This window comes from Opisthocomus hoazin, chromosome 7, assembly GCF_030867145.1.
Source record: "Opisthocomus hoazin isolate bOpiHoa1 chromosome 7, bOpiHoa1.hap1, whole genome shotgun sequence".
Lineage (NCBI taxonomy): Eukaryota > Metazoa > Chordata > Aves > Opisthocomiformes > Opisthocomidae > Opisthocomus > Opisthocomus hoazin.
Genome location: NC_134420.1, coordinates 20972536 through 20991504, shown reverse-complemented (window position 1 = coordinate 20991504; position 18969 = coordinate 20972536). Strand labels below are relative to the sequence as shown.

General features: G+C 39.8%; 1 protein-coding gene across 1 annotated transcript in view; it reads right to left on the bottom strand.

Annotated features, from left to right (window-relative positions):
- Positions 1–18969, bottom strand: part of ABCC8 (ATP binding cassette subfamily C member 8) — an 81814-nt gene that overhangs the window by 19847 nt on the left and 42998 nt on the right. Inside the window, exons 16-25 of the mRNA XM_075425083.1 lie at positions 18864–18969; positions 14175–14210; positions 12539–12574; positions 9385–9483; positions 8418–8502; positions 7064–7144; positions 4350–4487; positions 1826–1951; positions 1076–1175; positions 211–458 (exon numbers count right to left, since the gene is read on the bottom strand). Of these exons, the coding sequence (XP_075281198.1) occupies positions 211–458; positions 1076–1175; positions 1826–1951; positions 4350–4487; positions 7064–7144; positions 8418–8502; positions 9385–9483; positions 12539–12574; positions 14175–14210; positions 18864–18969 (1055 nt within the window). The remainder of the gene's footprint in view (positions 1–210; positions 459–1075; positions 1176–1825; positions 1952–4349; positions 4488–7063; positions 7145–8417; positions 8503–9384; positions 9484–12538; positions 12575–14174; positions 14211–18863) is intronic.

Here is an 18969-nt window from a genome sequence, read left to right as displayed (position 1 = left end):
AATCTAGCAAAGGAGAACAACAATACACAAAACTTAACTGTTAGTTTGCTTGCACTGTGTACCCGAAAATGCATTAACCTTCAAAATACTCTGGAGTGGCTCTATTGCTAGAAACACAGCACGCCGCATACCAGTCTTGGAGCAGCGGTTGACAGTGGGAGATCACCACCGGTTAAATCACAGCAGGAAGGCGAACAAGGCATTGCGTACCTCGCAGTGAGAGCAGTTTTTCAGCTCTAGCTCTGTCTTCCCAGAAATGGCATCTGAGGTCCAGCGCGCCAGGCAGTAGTCGATGGCCACCATCACCGTGTGCTTCAGCAGCTGGGACAGAACCAGCAGTGGCAGCAGGAGGATTCCCGCTGCGCTGAGGTACTTGCCACAGGCTCTCCAGGGCATCTTGGCTCTCTGATGCAGCACCGAAGACAGGTTGTCTTCATCATCGCTTTCTGTTACTTCTTCTGCAATGCACACGACAAAAGTACAGCCATGCTGATTTACTCGTACACACCTTACATAGAGCCTGGCAAGTGGCAGCCTCAAAACAGATCATCTTATACAGGAGAAATAGTGGCTTTACGGTGAAATTACCTGCTCAGGCACGTATGTATTAACCTGCTGAAGTTACTGGTAACGCATGCTAAAAAGATGCAAAAAACCTTAGCACTAGGTGGTCAATGTCTTCAGCCATGTTTTTGTGATTTAAAAAGTACTAGCTTGACAAAAATTAATTGCAATTTTTTCCTAGGTCAAACCTTAAGCAAGTGTGCTTAGCTATTGACAGGTTTGAAGCTCACCCAGCATAAATTATTCAATATTATTCCTCCTTTGTTATCAAATCATGTTCAAGTATAAGAAAAAAAAACCCTCAAAAGTTTGGAGGAAGCTATGACTTCTGGATGCTTGAAATCACTGTAGTCTAGAGATAAACTCAATGGAAACCGCATTCTCAACAAATCATGACCCACATGAAAAATTACTATTCTCTTGCCAGTTTTAATTATGTTCATTCATTTTAAAATAATTTCACTGTGAAACAGTAATGTAGTGGTACTGGGCTCAAAGGGTGCCCTTTTACCTTCATCCTCTTCATCATCTTTCAGCAGAGCTTCACGGGAATACATAGTCCTCCGGAGATTTGTTCTTTCCAAAACAGTTTTTCTTTCAATAATAGTCTCCTAAAAAAGGGACAGTTTGTATGTTTTCAATCAGATAATTGATGAAAAAATTACTATCTGTGACAAAACTTATTTCCAATCAGAAGGTGAGAGAAAAATAAAAGTGAGAGTCTTAGAGCAGGCAGTCCTAAGTGATGGATTTGCTACCTCTGTGTAAAACCTCAGGACATAAATTAGATGTCTGACCTTAATTTCAGGTTATCAGTTCCAACCCTCCTGGAATCTTAACTTGGACAGATATTGCTGAATTAAAAAGAACTAAGATTAATATGTCATTCTTCCTGTGTTGTAGTATTAAAGACAAAATGTGTGAGTAGTTTCAGGCATATTTATAGAAGCAGTTGTCAGTATTGCATATTAATAAGGTTTTTCCCCTAAAATGGCCCAATTTAATATTCCTTAGACAAGAATATTTTGATAGGGCTTCACTAACAAGAATGGGTCAGAGGCAACAGCATCAAGGAAGTATGAGATGTCCAGATGAAGGATCTTCACTTAATAGATCAATAATAATGGTAATTGGGATACTACATTCACACTAAAAAATCAGAAATCACACACAGCACGTCATTCCTTGCTCATGCTTTCAACCTTAAAAAAAAAACCTGTCAAATTTTTTGCAAATGTCCATTGCCCTGCCCATCAAAAACCTTCTCCAGCTCTTGGTCTTGTCGATTCATTAACGTCTTCCAGTGTTCAAAGAGCTCAGTCTCTGATTTCTGAATGTCCTTGAGTGTTCCTTCTCTCTGGATGTTACCGTCTTTCATTGCAACTATCTAAAAAGTTAGAAACACAAGTGGTGAGATAAATAGCCCTGTATCTCTATTTATTTTAAAGCTATGTTGCTGTGCCTGGACAGAATTTTCTCTTTTCTTAAATACAGAATATTTCTGCAAACAAATCTGTATTTTTAAAAGACAGTGAAGTTCTCTCTCAACTCCCCTTTACTCAAGCTGCTGCAAAACCAGCATGTACCTTCCTGTGCTTCATGCTTTCAGAAAGGAAGGCTGCTTTTAAGTAAGAAAGAACGGAGTCCCCGTCAGCAGACGGGAGAGTGCATTACTCTTCCTAAATACAAGTCATTAGCAAGGTAAGATTTTAGAGTTCTCCTACCTTCTAAAAGGAAAAAGCTTTTAGCAACACACTGTGCGCAGCATGTTTTGCCCTCATTCAGGCAATTAGATAGGAGCATGCTGACTCCACCGTCTGTTTGATATCACGGACCTGATAAGGAAAAGCTAGGGAATTTGAATCCCTAAAGCTTTTAAAAGCATAAATAGTGGACATAGCCTCAAAAAAAATTCATAGATGCAAGACAAAGTCTGAAGGGTGTGGTTTCCAGGTTTATATCAGTGTAACCACATTATATACACAGTGTAATCACCTTCACTTTAGATCTGACAAGGAGAATTGGAAAATGAGGCATGTGGATTGTAAACCCACATGACATCATTAGAAAATAGTTAATGCAGTATTTGTTTTTCTCTCTCCCTGGAAACTTAGAAATTTCCATGGGCGGGGGTGGGGAAATAATCTATTCCATTTATTGCTAAGAATTTACACCAGAAGAAGGGAAAAATAAAGAAAACAAGGATCTTTTAGTGGTCAATTTATTCAGGAAACCTGTAATTGGGCTGGACCTTGAATTCTTCTAAGGGTTTTGCTACAAAGGTTCAGGAGAGCCATCAGGTATACTTCAAATCTCTTCAGATTTAAAATTCCTTAATAAAATAAATATTCCTGCTGCACTCCACTGGGTAAGACTTGCTAAGGCTTAATGAGACTTGTGCTTAGGAAAAAAAAAATGAACTAGTTCTTAATAACTATTTTTTAATTATAAACTTCATTAACAGAAATCCTTCCTGTCCTCCAGGCTGTTTGGAACAGTATATTTCATAAAACATTACTGAAACCCAACTAGAAGATAACAAAAATAAAACAATTCTCAGAGTATCTCATAAAACACAAACACTTAGAAATGAGTCTAATATTCATAAAGAAAATTAAAAAGATTATACTGATACTAGGCCATAGCTGTGCATATTAAAAAAAAATGCCAATATATAACAACTGAAAAAGAAGCAGCTAATATGGACCTCATAGGGAGAAGAAGGCGGCAGAAATCTCCTGTATCCTGAGACATGCTAACTGGAAAACCAGAACTATGCTGAGAACAGCAGTAATTCTTAAAGGTGTACAACTGAGGGACAAGGTCACAGCAGACACCATAAAGGATAAATGCTGCCCACCAAAAACATGATTAATGTCTATCTGCAACTTTATAGCAAGCCAACATGAAGAACAGAAAGCAGCTGAAATATGATGATTTCTTGAGACAGAGTAACTGCTGCTATAGTCTGTGCAAGCTGCAAATGAGAGTCCTGCTAGGAGGCATAACTGCAGTAGTCATCAGTCTTCGTGGGCAAGAAGACCCATGATGTTGCAGATGGATAACTGTACGAGAACTTAAATGCAAGGCTAGTGTGAAGCAATGAACTTAAAAAAAAAAAAAGTTTCCAACAAACCAAACCTCCTTACCCTACCTTGATTTGCTTCATCTTTGACATTTGCAATTGAAAACTGTTATAGAAAGCATACCTTGATTTTTTCTGTTAACTACAAGATTAATCAAAAAAACCTACGAAACAATTGAATGCTACACATTTCTTAAAATTTTGTCAGCATGCAAAGGATAAAAATGTTCTTGGTACATTATGTACTAGCACTAACTGCAAGAAAATACTGGTTTTTCCCTTGTATTTCCATGCACCTTATTATCCATAAACCCACTTTTTTCTGTGACACACAGACAAATTCCTAGTAACATCCCAGACATGGACAAATACATTACTCAAACATTTCACTGTTTTGAGATCAAAAAATGAACAAAATTTTCCCATATAACTAATGGGTTTGGATGCTCAATATACTTTAAATGCAGCCTGTTTTCATGAGAGTATTAAGTATCAGCTCTGTGAAAATCCAGCCTATTTAGGTGTTCTAAGATGATTCTGGCATCCGAAACTCACTGGCTAATTTTCAAAAGATCTTTATTATGTCTCTTCTCACTAAACTACCACTTGGTGGAAAGATGAAGCAAAAGTCTTGCTTTTAGCAGGACACAGTCATGACACATTCTTCCCTCCTAAGAAAAAATGGGAAGAGCTTTCTTACCCAGTCAGCATGGGGTAAGTACTGCAGCTTGTGAGTTACTAGCACAATGGTCCGCTTGTCTTCCCGCAGCATTTTCAGGATCCCTTCTTGCATGAGATGGTCACTTAGGTGGATATCCAGTGCAGAAAATGGATCATCCTGTCATGAGGAAAAGAGGTCAGCTTTTGGAGCCAGCATTTATGGGATTTAAGGAAACTGACAGATTTTAGTATCAGTAAAACCAGTGAGATCAATATAGACAATCAAAAAAGGCCATCAGAAGATCAAAATTGTTCTGAGGAACAGTTTTCTTAAATTGCATAACAACCAAATTTGAAGTGTCTTTTTGCAATGGCTACTCAGACATAGAGTAACGTCAGCGGTGTAAGTGCTAGGATTTCCTGAGGCTCTCTGGGAACTGCTCCCAACAGACGCGTTTCATCGCCTGCCTAACTGCAGTACGGTGTTTCTGTCAGACTGAAGACAAAGCGGCAATGTATGGCTCTGGCATAGATTACACAAACTGCTCCAGGGACAGTGACAGAAAGCACATTTTAATTTCCCTTGCACTAATTGCCTTCTGATTTTTTTTAATATCCATAAATCAAAACTCCATTAACAAAGAATCACAAAAGGAGAAATACCGATGAGTTTGATGACTGTGCTCAGGTGCTTGATTTACAGCCTAGATTATCTTACTGAATCAATGAATTCTATGCAATTAATTTAGACATATGATAATCTGTACTATCTTTTGGGGGACTTGTTTACTTGATCCTGTTAATATGGAATTACGAATCTATTATTTCTGCTTGCACTACTGATACTGGCTGTAGGATTTACTTAGTAGTATTATTTCATACTATGACATTACACTAAAACTAGGATTTCTTAAAAATCAGAATTTGTTTTGTGCAGATGTTTGCTGATTGAATTTGAATTAATTCTGCTGTCTGAATTATATCATTGCCACCAGTTAGTTAGGGAGAGGTATAAGCAAAAAGGTGAATTCTTTAGAAAATCCCCTTGAACTTTTATTCCCTTCAGTTTTGCAACCATTTCTCTTATGACTGCATTAGATACTTCAGTATTGTTGCTTTCGTGCAACAATCCTTTGGTTTCTACAAAACCAAAAATATCTGAAACCAACAGTAAGATAAATACGGCCACTGAAATTCTAATAAATCAGAACATCATAACATAGAGCACAGCACTTAAAAAGTGCTTTTGAAACACAGTAAATTCAGACAGAATTTGTTCTCAGCACTGTGTGCACTGTGCGTGCACTGTGCTCGCTGAGCAAGGTTGTACGCTGTCAGCTGCACTCTTCCGATCTGGCACAGACCTACGCATCATTCCGAGTCCCAAGTTTATGCACAGCCACCTCGTATGCAATGCCGCGCTTCTGCGAACTGTAAGTGCCAGTTCACAGAGCCTGACACTGCACTGTGGAGTCCGGCGAGGCTGTTTATTAGGCCACACTCACCATGTATGGTTATAATGATGCATTGATTACAAGACACCTGAAAAAAATCAGTTCCTGTTACAGGAACAGTCCAACATGCGACAAATAAAGCATGCTGAATGAATGAATGTTATTAAGAATAAAATACACATGAACTTTTTTCGTATCTGCAATGACCACAAGAAGTTTAGGGAATATGAAAGGTTATTGAATATGAGGTGCACACTTGTGAGAGAAGTTTCATAAGCATTTGTTTACAAAATCAATCTTAAAAGAACAGTGTGTTTGCAAATACTAACATATAGGATTCCTGATTATTTTTAAGAGATTAATAACTGGAAAAAAGTTTATTTGTAGTCGCTTTTACGTTATCAAACCATAAGAGAACTTGCTACTATTAGGAGATTATTAAGTGTCCTGCACAAAAAGACAAAAGTGACAAAACCAAGTGACAGCCCAATTCTGGATCTGCTGATTTGCAGCACCTGGCCCAACTGCTCTCCGCCCTCCTGCATCCCCGGCAATGCTTGGAAATGCCCTGCACATGAAGCCAGCACGTATTGATCAGACTGCTTACAGGCAAAGGTCTAAGTAACCTCCCAGACTTTTAGGGATGGCCTCTAACGTGCACAGCTTTTCTAATCCTATGAGACTCATGTCTGGCTGTCGTAACACCTGGATTCAAAGTTCCTTTAAAACTGAGCTTAAGAAGGAAGTCCTAAATTGGAAAGCCACCAAGCTCACTACTAGCGAATGTGTGGGATGCATCCGTTTTCCCACCTACCAAGGTTTTAGAGCCTGCTCTCACTCCTTTTTCCACAGCACATCTGTTGAAGCTGGGACAGGAAATACAACAAGCCGTTCAGGGTGGGCAGACAGCTTCGTTTGTTGCAGAAAGGAAACACCCCAGACACAGGACAGCATTAATTTTAAGCCTGAGACAGCTTAGGAATTTCATGAATACAGCCTAGACTATTAAATTTCCAAAAGTACCGAAGATAAACACAAGGGTAAAAAAAAAAAAATTCCAATAGACTGAGAGGGGAAGCATTAGCATTTCAATTTGTATCTTAATATCTACCTGTCTGTCTGCAGCATTTGCAAAACGCTTCTTACCTACAGGCTAGCTAACAACAGATATAAAATAAACAGTGCACATTTGGTTTAGGTCAGTGAAGCACAGTGTTCCGTGTGTGTTACCCATGAAATACTCTAAATGCTCACATCTCATGCTTCTGTTTGCAGCACAAACATAATGGCACCTACTCACCAGGAACACAACATTTGTCTGCTGGTAGAGTGCTCTTGCCACACTGATACGTTGGCGCTGCCCTCCAGACAGATTAATACCCTGGAGATAAGCAGGAGAAAAACAATCAGACAGTTATAAAATGTCAACTGAATATTCATATTTTGATCAGATTATCCACAGAAGACATTCTAGACAAAGAAACCCAGAGAAGTTTTTTAGAAGTGTGGGCCCGCAATTCAGCTGGGGACACAGTACACAAATACTTAGAAAAGCCAGAGCACTCTGTCCAGAGTTGTACTCCATACATACCAGAAGGACGGGAAACCTTTAATGGTTGGTGGTGATATAATGGTGTAGGTGGCACAACTATTCTGCAGGCAGTCTAAACTAGACTTCTACTCAAAAGCTAGCCCTATGAGTCTGGCTGTGTCCTATTTTTTAATTTATTTTTATAATTGTATGCTGTCGTAGTCTATCAGCTCCATTACACACTGTATGTAATCAGTAACTGCTAGCTGGGACATCAGACCCAGCTGAGGTGAACATTACCTGGTTGCTATTTCACTTCTTTTAAGCCCTTAGTGCCCTGCTACCACCTTGCTCTAAGTGACTGACCCTTCCTGGGATCCACCTGCAGTTTCACAAACACCTGAAGGTATCATCAGTCAGTACTGCTGCCAAAAGACACCACCCCAGCTCCCCCCTCCCCTCCGCTTCCCTCCATCTCTCACAGAACATCTGTTCGGCTACACAATGAATTGGGTTAGGAACTAATCCATTTCAGATTAACATGGTAGCCAGTGTGGAGATTAGGCATGGAAACGTATCCTAAAATGTTTCCTTATGTGGGGTGGTTTGTTGTTGGTTTTGTTGTTTTTTTGTTTGTGTTGGTTGGTTTGCTTGTGATAGTGTCAGTATCTGCCAGAGTAAGCTGTTTACAGATTTCTGACTTCTGTTTCCTTTCTTGTCACTCCTGAACCTTCTCCGATGTGATAAAGTTTAGTTTGCTGTTTATTAAACACCTGCTCTTTTTTGAAGGAAGATGCTCTAAAAATCTATGAATTCTTTATTTTTACGTTACTCCTAAAGAAACCAAAAAATGCACTGTGAAGTCAGGACATCTGAGATAGCGGCCACAGAATTAGTCAAATATTCTGATAGCAGCAGATTTAAATCATTGCATCTCACATATGTGACACGGTTTCCACATTTACTGAGCAATGAGCTTTCAGACTAATGACCCAAATGTACATTTAACTAAAAGATTACCTTTGTTGCCAAATAACCAGTAAGATTTTAAGAACACAACAAAATAATAAAAAACCCTCTACATTTTTAAAACAAAAATAGAAGCCTGTAGCCATTCACTGACCCTCTCTCCAATCTGGGTTTGGTCTCCATGAGGGAGAATGTCAATATCAGGCTGGAGGGAACAAGCATCAATTACTGCTTTGTACCTGCGGAAACAAGAGAGGTAACACCAAATCCACACAGATACTGCTAAAGAAGCACATTTCCTACCTGCAGAGGAACAAAAATTAACCAGCTGGAAAAATCACACAGTGGAAAACATACCTGTTAGCCACTAATTGTTCTAATGGGATCTCTTTCAATCACAGGCAAGTAAATAATATTGCAGCTAAGAAAAAGCATCTTAGGTCAGCTTCCCAATTAAAAAGATTTAATAGTTAAACCCAGGCAAAACAAGCACAAATTCTTCCATGGTATATTGTTAATGTTTAGCATTTAACTTTTTTCGTGCCCAGGGCCTTTGTTTCTTGTTTCGATATCCAAGGATGACAGAAAAAATGTGTGTAGGATGAGAATACATAGCCAACCACTTCTTCTGAGGGGGGGTGGAGGGTGGAGGGGTTGGAGGGTGGAATACCAGCCATGAACTTTTAAATATTTTAGAAAGTTTGGTGGGCTTTTATACTGAATAAAAAGGCAGCCCATTAATCCTTCACAATGTACCTAACACTGAAACTGTAACAAACAACATTCCCACTCCCAAACAGCTAATGTCCTTCTAAGAGAGTTAAACTAGTCAATTAGGTATAAGAAGAGAGTACTGCATGTTGCTCAGACATGGCACTTGGAAGTGAAAACACTTCTCCACTTCAGTTCAAGTGAGACTGAACTCTGTCCCTTGTGTCCTTCAGGAAAAACACAGTCAGAGGGGGACTGCACAGAACTCCAGGTCTTTTCTCACATTCAGGCAGGTGTGGTACGTTTGTTACTACAGGGGGATGAGAACCCATGGGTGAACTACAATCTATGCAACTCCGTTCTTTAGCAAAAAGGGGAGTAAAGCACGTAACAGTGCTGACGGCTGTTACCTCTGTTTGTTAAAAGGGCTTTCAAACGTGATATTCTCTTCCACTGTGGCATTGAGCAACCAAGGCTTCTGTGATGCGTATGCTACTGATCCTCTTTTCCTGGGAAAGAAAAGGAAAAAAAATAAGTTCCCAGCTTACCAGTGCAGCAGGTGTTTTTGGAAAATATTTTCTTGTAAAGGAAGACACTGGTAATAAGTCTTCCAAAACGCTCTTTCATTTCTGTTCTTTAGGACAATCAATAGCTCTCCCATCAAGGAAATACATGAGATGTTAAATTTTCAACAGAATACTGAAATTGTTCACCTAACTGAATCTCAGTTTGTTCCCTCTTTCTGCTGTGAGGGGAGTTTTGTAGAGGTCAGCTCAGTAAAGCTGCCCCTTCAGCAGTGCGGATGGCAGGAAGAAAATTACCAAAGTCTGAATCCCAGGTCTGTTTGGCTAGAATAATAACACAAATGCACAGCAGATCACTAGTTAGGCAACACATTTCTGGAGTGACGTTCTAAAAAGATACTGTGTTTAAAAAAAACAAACAAAAAAAACAAAAACCCCACACATGCACAAAGGCATTTATTTTCCCCATTTTAAGAAAAGAACTTGAGTCATAAAGTAAATGGGTAGCCACAGGTAAAATTTTTCTATGTCGATAAAGACAAGAAAAAGGAACATAGGCAAAAAAAAATTTGCTGAATTTCCTCCTGTGGAATTGCCCCCATAAAGTACCATCAGAAGGGACAACTTACCAGGTACGGTCAACAGGATCTCACCATGCATATTTTATTTCATCAGGATTGTTATTACTACTCTTTTAAAATAAAAGTATCTGCCTGCTAGTCAAGTAGTAGTGCTTTTGTGGCTGTTTTGGACTAAGGACCTCAGTAAAACAGAGCTGGAAGAAAGGCAATATTTTTTATCAGAGCAACTGATACTGTTGGAAAACCCATTGGCATATGACCGTTTCTCCAGAAGAAGGCCAAAAGAAGGATCATATGCCTAAAAGCATATCTGTTTTCTTTCCAGCTGTATCAGCTGAGCCAATAAAAAGACAGGACCTCCCAGCCAAATGTAGCCTTTGCCTGCTGGACAGCCATTACAGCAGCCACCGCGTGGTTGGCCCAGAATGCAATTCAAACTGTGAGCTGCCAAAATACACCAGGTGCTTTATGTTTTTTTTATCAGCAGTTACTGTCACTTGCCCTGCTCATTTTTTCAGGCTTTTACCAAGCTTGCTTAGAAGTCATTATAGGATCCAGTTTTCTCTGATGACCTCAAAGGACACACACAGTTACACGACCCTGCTACCATGCTTCCAAGTTCAGATGTCTGATGGCTCATTAGAATTTCATTATGTTTTTTGAATTCTCTTTATTGGAAAATGAAGCAGAAATACACAAACAAAAAAGAAAAAATCCCCTACACAGCCCAGCTCACAGTCCCAAAATCTAATTCAAAGAGCATTCATTCAGTTGTGCCTTGAGAGGGAAGCATTTTTTCTATTAGTATGAAAATCTCATCCCAATGATGAGAAAAAAAAATGGCCTGAGCATTCCAAGATGAACATGTATACCCTTCCCCTCCTTTTCATTGCTTGAAACTGTGCCTTTGCTGCTTTTAATTCTCAATGTGACTGAAAAGTCACTTCTCATTTATTCTTTGAAACATAGTAGCAAAGTGTTGAGGAATGTTTTTACAACTTCTGTAAAAAGCATTCTTTTGTTCAGTGCAGATACAGGCATGGCCAGGAGGACGCACTCCATGCTGGGAGCCAGCACAATGCTTGGGAACACCATTCAAGTTTGGCTTACATTCTGCTTTTAGGCCATCAGTGAGAAGTAATTACTGCAAGGACTTTGGGAACAAGCACTGAGTTTGGCAAAATTAATTACGGACTTAGAATTTAGTAGACCCCTCTAAATTAATTTTAATTGCAAATTGACACTAGGATGACATATCACAGCAGAGCATATTCTGACATAAGGAAAAAGCTTGCAAGTGCTTGATGATATAAGACCTCTATTGGGTGTCTACAGTGCTGCTTAAGTAAAGAGGCAATCAAAAGTTTTACTGAAACTGTGAGAAACGTGGCCAAAAATCCAGAGAACAAAATATTCTGTAATGGAGCGTGCAACACTTTCTCTGAAAGCCTTGAACCTATTTTAGGTTTGTCACTTCAAAGACTGAATGCAAACAAATGGCTTAGCAGACAAAGACTTACAAGCAATTTAATCTGCAGGTGGAAGTAACTGCCTCCTGCCCCCAGACTGCATAAACAAACTTGCATTTTCATCAGTGGAGTGTCATTTTTTTCCTCTGATAACGCAAGACAGACTAACCGTAGCCTCTTATTAGGCAGACAGCAAAATCCAACGTTACAATAAGTAGGGAAAATCCTCCCTGAGCTCCCTTGGACTTTGGCTAATATGGGATCAAGCCTATTCATGAATTTAGAAACAGAAACAACATTGTCAAGATTGTTTGTTTAAAGTTATTAATCTAACTCTATCTTCACATTTCATTTTAAGTCCAGCGGGCTCAGTGTGCTTTCAAGATCACTGAAAATAAGACTAGTTAAGGGACATTCATACATGAATCTGAGTGGCTTAATAAACCTATCAAGTCTGAAATGTTGGCAATTTTTGAAAGAAAACAGATGCACTTAAAATTCAATGGAGTTATGATTATAATGGTAGAGGAAATAATACACTGCAAAGCCTTCCCTGTGTGTTTGGATTGCTGACCACAGTGTTGTCACGATTATTTTGCACAATTCATGAACTTCTAGTATCAGTCAACTCAAAATCAAATGTTCTCCAGACATGAGAGAAATGTGGACTGTCCTGTCCTATACTAGTACTACATGAACAAAAAAATATGCTTCCATTATTTTCAGCCTGACGGTAGTAGTAGCACATTCTGATATTGTCAGTCCTGAGTATTCAGGAGCATACTTTTTTGCTGTTATTAAACTGCAAGGGTCACTTTCTTCTTTTTACTTCTAAACCTTGCAGTAGTTGCATACAGAGACAACCCCTTTGCCTTCTAAGGAGGATCAACTCATTAAGTGCAGACACTTCTGAAGAATGTTCACAGTCACAGAAAGGCTGAGGTTGGAAGGGACTTCTGGAGGTTCCCATCAGTTTTTAAAGTGTTGTACCTGAATTCCATGTCAACAGGAAGTTCTTTCTCGGGGCTGCAGAAAACAAACACAATGGTGTCTTTTAAAATTTTTTTTTTACGTCAATTATTTTAGACAACGCAAAAAATACCTTAAATTACTATCACTATTGTATAATTAAAAATACAACAAAATGACTGCATAACAGAAACATAACTCTCTTAAGTATGCTATAAATTCTGTACTATGTGATATTGACCTAAAAAAAAGCATGGTTAAAGCTTCAGTTTGGAGAAGCACTAAACAACCTTGTAGAAAGTATTCAACACCCATGAGCAAATGCTCAAGACCTCACAAGACCTTGGCTGAAAATACTCTTTTGTTCTGAGAACACCAAACATATTCTAGAGAATGCGAGTGCAACAAATCCACCAGACATACTCCTACAGCACTCACCTAACATAACCAGGATTCGCAGAACCTATGATGAGGCAGGCAACTGTTTCATACAGTTTCTCCTACTTTTTAATCTGCTTGCCATACTGTTGTGCATGTTATCTTACTGTTTGCTGCCCATCCCCGCAACAGTTTCAAATGTACAAATGTCTAATTCTGATCATATCTCTTTTGTGTCTTAACAGGTTCAAATGGTTTCACTTTAACTCAGCCTTGAAATTGCAGTCTCTCCTATAGAGAAAGAACTGTGAGACTTCCAAGTATCCTTTACCATGAGGTTTAGTTGTTCGACACATGAAACTCCCTCTTACACTACAAACGGATGGGAGAGAAGTTCTGCAGGACTCAGTCTGACACCCAGGTAACAAGTATGAGAAATAAGCTAAATGGGAGAGAAGGTGCTGATAAATCTAAAGAGAAGACAGCAGAATAGCTGGTGTGTCACAGAACCAAAAAAATATGCTGGTCAGTAGAAGACACACTTTAGCATAAGTCAAGAAAAGGGACATCAATGTGACATTTTTCCTCTGCTGACTTCAGTAACAAAGATCTCACTGACTTCAGCAGGGATAGGATCATCACTTCTAAAGGTTTACCATTCTGGAGGTTTGTGTGCCATGCTAAACTGACAGCCATGTCAGAAACCTCTGTTCTCAGCTGATTGGGTGGATATTCCCAAAATCCAAGCTGAGCTATGCTAATGAGGTAAAATTAATTTCCACGCCAGTGTCCCTTGCCAACAGATGGGCTCATCTGCTATTCCCCACACTTCTCGGTTTGCGTGCACCTGAAGAACGCTAGGTGTGAAAATAAACTCATGACAGGATGTAAAAAATGAAGAGAAGAGTAACAGGGACAATTTGCTTTAATAAGTGAGACCTTTAAAGCAATACTTGATACTATTTTCTAAAGCATAGCATTAGGAAATAATGTAGTTCAGACTTTAAGAGAAGGATTTTCAAATACATATAGGAAAGTTAGGATACGATTTTCAAAATCACCAAACAGCAGTGTTTTCATAAAGAGAACCCAGCTCTTGGTTTTTTTTTCACATAGGTGGTTTCAAGAATTGTATCCTAAGCTAATTAATACAGTGAAAGTTTCACTGATTCACAGAATTCTGATTCTGAAAATCATAGGCAAAGATTTTAGAAACCTTTGGTTCCTTCTATCGCAGTCAACTTAGTAGGAAGACCAATCATGGCATACAATACCATACCTGACATCGTCCCCTGTCTCACTGTCAGAAGTGCAGCTGCATCACAAACAGAAAGCAAAGATTGTTTATTCAAGTAAGCACAGGCAATCTGCCCCAGAAAGAAAAACTATCAAATTCCACTTAGTGCACAGACTGCAAACAATGTTTATCACGGAGCTGCAGTGCAGCATCTGTTCCTTCTACACAAACTGACTTGATTTTAGCAGTCAAAAAAAATTTGGTGACGGTTTCTTTTTCCCTATAAACACTTAATTTGACTCAACAAATGAAATCACCTTCACTCTGTCCTGGAGGTGCTAACAGAACCGAAAAGTCCTAGTGTAATAAGAATGCAGTGATACTGTATTTTTCCATGGCAGTAACTGCACCTTTGCAGAATATAACAGGTTAGCTTGAACCCCAGATCTCACCTTCAGCTGACTTGCAACATGCTGTATTCAGCGCTGTCCTGGGGGGGATGTGCCTGTATAAGTAAGTGTGGGCAGGTCTGAGGGACAGACAGGTTTTGGTTTTGCTGCTTTTGAATGTGTACCAAGATGTTCACTGACAGAGCTGTTTTGACAGGCTGACTGGCCATACTTATTACTGACGCTAAATTCAGTTCCATTGAAAAGAATGAAATATCTGTGTGTCAAGCGGCATAAACAAAATCAACGAGGAACAAAGTTTTTCACGCTTTAAAGAGAAGAGTCTCATTAAACTTTAAGCTAACACCACCTGCTTATAAATATCCAGGAAAGAAAGCTATACCTGCAGTTTAAAAGGCTGGTTTGAGACACTTCCAAAAAGTTAGTGCACAGTAAGCAATGACCATATCTAAATTCAATTTACTGTCAAATTTGAGAGCACCACTAGTATCTTTATGCCAAAGGTCAGCACACGAACAAAGCTTTTCCACAGCCCCCTCACACTCCACTGGTCTGCAGCAACTCTGTGAACTCTGTGACATCATCTCTAAAAACCCAAGAACCTGCTGCATATCATTAAGTAGCAACACATTTTTTACAGAAACTATCAAGGGGCTGAAATAGGGAATACCTGTTCCAGCCGTTCCATGCACAGCACAAGGAACCTGAACAAACATGGACCACCCTGAAGGCAGCCAGGCGTCCATTCTACCAGGGAACACCTTAATAACCTGTGACAGGTAGTACTTGTGCATGACAGTGACTCCCTCTCCATGGCGCTCTTCTACTCCTACAGCAGCCTGGGAGACAGGCAGAGAGCTGTGCAGCTCATGGAATCCACCAGCGTAGCTGAAGAAGCAACGACCAGCCAGGGTCCCTGGTGGCTAGCACAATCTACCTGCGCTTACTGCAGGTGTGCAGCTTTGCTGCAGTTGCTGCTCAGAAGCCAGGGCAAAGCGCGATGCTCACAGGGCACGAACGATGCTCAGAGTAACACGGGGTGCAGCAGTGCGCAGCAACGTCCCATCTTCCCCCGTTAACCGTGTTCTTGTGCCATACAGCCACATACGCGCCATATGCAGGTATCGGTAGATCAGTTCCCTGATCTGTGGTTCTGTTCTGTAGCTGGAAAAAGTAGCTCTCCATTTGGAGTTTTAGGTCAGCAGTTTCAACCCACTTTTTGGCACTTTGACTTCGCTTTATCCCTCCTTTCCCCCTTTTCCTACGTACTCCTGGCAATTCAGGATGCATTTATCTTCTCCCAGTGTTGAAATGTCAAAGTAATGTATGTTTGATAATGAGATCTAGATCGAATTTTTCAAGGCATAGCAATGTCTAAAAACACAAATATGCACTTCTGAGATTTTCAAGTCTTTAAATCTCTATTTCCAATTTAAATTAAAATCATTAAGCACCTGAATGTTTCTGAAAACTCCCGGGAACACATGTTTATAAAAATCAATGTACTTTTTAGGCATCATTTGATACAACAATCAGCTCCACATCAAGTAGAAGAAAGTCTACTGTTAATAACCTTAAAAAATCTAGCACTTCCTTCACATTATAAAGACTCCAGATTCACATGAGAGTATGTATGTCCTGTTTAGAAACAAATCACACAATTTTGTTTGCGCGAGCTATTTCTCATTTAGGCCAATTTTCTGATATTATTTACTCCAAAGAGACTTATACTATAGACTGCTCCCTGGACTTGAGCTGGGGCTATTTAAAGTGAGATACTGCCCAGAAGAAATTAGCATGGCATCCACTGTAATTATTTACTCAATAACCAGTCAAATCAATACTATTTACCATCTGTTCAGGCTGTAAACAATGATTTCTCTGGTTTTGTTAATCTCTAACCACATTATAAAATATTTATGCTGACATGCTCTCAGCCTGCTTTGGACAAGGGGCAATAATCTGAGCTGGATCTTCCAGGCACACACTGTAATACAAACAACAAAATAAAGTCACCAATGAGCCAGTGCTCACTTCTGATCCGCTGATTCCTAGCCCTGGAATAAATTACATTAGTTTTCAAGGTTTTGAAACAAATAATTTTAATAGAAAGAAAATAAAGATAATATGGAGTTTATCCTGTTTTATCAATGCAGCATGGAGGCACAGAGGAGGGAAATGACTTGTGCAAGGTTATCCATTAGACTAAGGGAAGGGCCAGGAATAGAATCCAGATTTCCTGAGCACTGAGTGACATGTCAGCAGGATGTATGTATCCTTCATCTTCATAGCTGTGACCTTGGAGGAAGGGAAGGGGAAGGAAATTTGGAATGAAATAATTCAGGACTATACAGTAAGATGAATGAGTGACTGAAGCCAAGCATTCATGTCATCCCAAAGAGCAAGATGTAACAAGGATCTTACTGATTTTGGTGACGCACTTTATCGTCTGAGCTAAGGCTACAAGCTCTGGTGATTACTTGATAAGACTACTCTCTGTGAACCTGGGATAATGTTGCATGTACCTGGTCAGGCATTAGTATTTTCTTATCAAATTAAGGGAGCTTTCATCTGATAGTTCTGCAACACAGGTGTGCAGCCGACACGGACTGCATCTATCATTCTGAATAGACCAGCGCACATGGTAGCAGCTCTGAAAGATGAGACAAAACATAATCTGTCCCAGTGCAGCCAGCACTTACAGTGCTAAGATTGTTTCAGCCACAAGCCCCTTTATACGTATCTGACAGATAGCAAAGCAAATGTGATAACAACTGAATTTTACCTTGTGATACTCTGGCACGTATAGAAGACATTAAAACCAGTTCTGACCTTTACACTGTTGTGAAGTACATACTTCTAAACAAGTGCTATTTAAAAACACAGTCTGATCGGAACCATCATGTCATCTGTTTTAGTTTAGCATCAGACATTCAAATTACACTTCTTAATCATGTTATGTCATCTGTAAAAAATTACGGCCTTACTGAAATGAAATTAGTTCACCTAATGAGGCTGCAGTGATTCTGTATGGTTCCTCACCATACTGATTTTCTGCTTAGGGAAGTATGTTTTAATGGATAGATCACCACATTCTCGAACTTTGGCTTCTGTTCTTGTCTCCCCCACCAGCTGAAAGGGTCACCTTCCTATGTTTCATTTTCCCCACCTATAAAACAGAGAACCAACCTTCCTTGTACTATTACTATTAAAGCATGTGAAATTCTGCGTATTGTGTCTGGCTTACACATGAAGGCTGGATGGATATAAATAATATCTATCTACAAACACTCAAGGAAATTGTGTGAATTATTTCACAGAATCAGTGCAGAACCCACCAGGTAACAATGACGCTCTGTCCATCAGAGCGTGTGGATTTGACTTACAGTTGCACTGTTGTTCCTTCATTCCCAATCACATGGAAATAAAATGAATTGTTTCTCCAAGTTCTTCTACAATTTGTCAAGCTTCATCTACAAATAATTGTATCCCAAAAGGCAAAGTGTAGCCTGTACGGCTAGGAAGTCTAGTACTGTGAAATAAACAAGCCAAAAATGTTGACACACATTGATCAGACAGTGTTCTGGAGATGACAGTGATTTACCAGAAACCACGCACAGGAGTTGTAATATATTGTACCATCTGCCAGTTAGTTGGAGGGCCAAGACACCAAGCCCTAACAGTACAGCTGTCAGAGTTCAGTAGCGTTTTTCTTCCTCCCTTCACGGCCAGTACAACAGTTAGACACAAGTATAATCTGTAATTGGCTGTCAGAGCGCAGCTGCTGCGTCCCCCTGGGAAAGAAGGGAAGGACACGGCTATCTCCGTCTTGTCAAATCAGGCAGGATGCACGGGGGGAGCACCCCAAGGTCACTGCCACTTATAAAAAACTCTTTGGTTTCTCAGGTGCTGGGATGGAGCACACATCTAAAAGCACAGCCAGGGACTACTCCTAGGGAGCCAGTAACTCTTTTAGTTCCATTCAAAGACATGACCTCAGGCCTGAAAGTGCAAATGCCATTCTGTAGCAGCACAGCACTTCAGGCTAATTAATTCTGATTCCAAATTAGTTACAATTTCACTCAGGTTATGTTGCTGAAGTGCAGAATGTCCAAGCACGGTTATCTATTCCTGTTAATGCAACAGACACCTTGTTTGGCCCTGGCTAGGGGTTCTTTCTGATGTGCTCCCCTACCACTTAGGGTAAGGTTTTGATCTTGACCTACAAAACCCATGACTAAGCAAACAGGTTCCCAGGATAGATTCTGGCTTTTTTCTGCATTACTACTCAACTCAAGCTTGAATTTTTAAATAGCACTACCTGCTCCAGAAAATGTTCCCAGAGATCTTCTGCATCTCACCAAGTATGGCTAGCAAGAGAGATGACTTACCGCAGCCAACCTGTCCTACAATCATTGTTAGCTGAC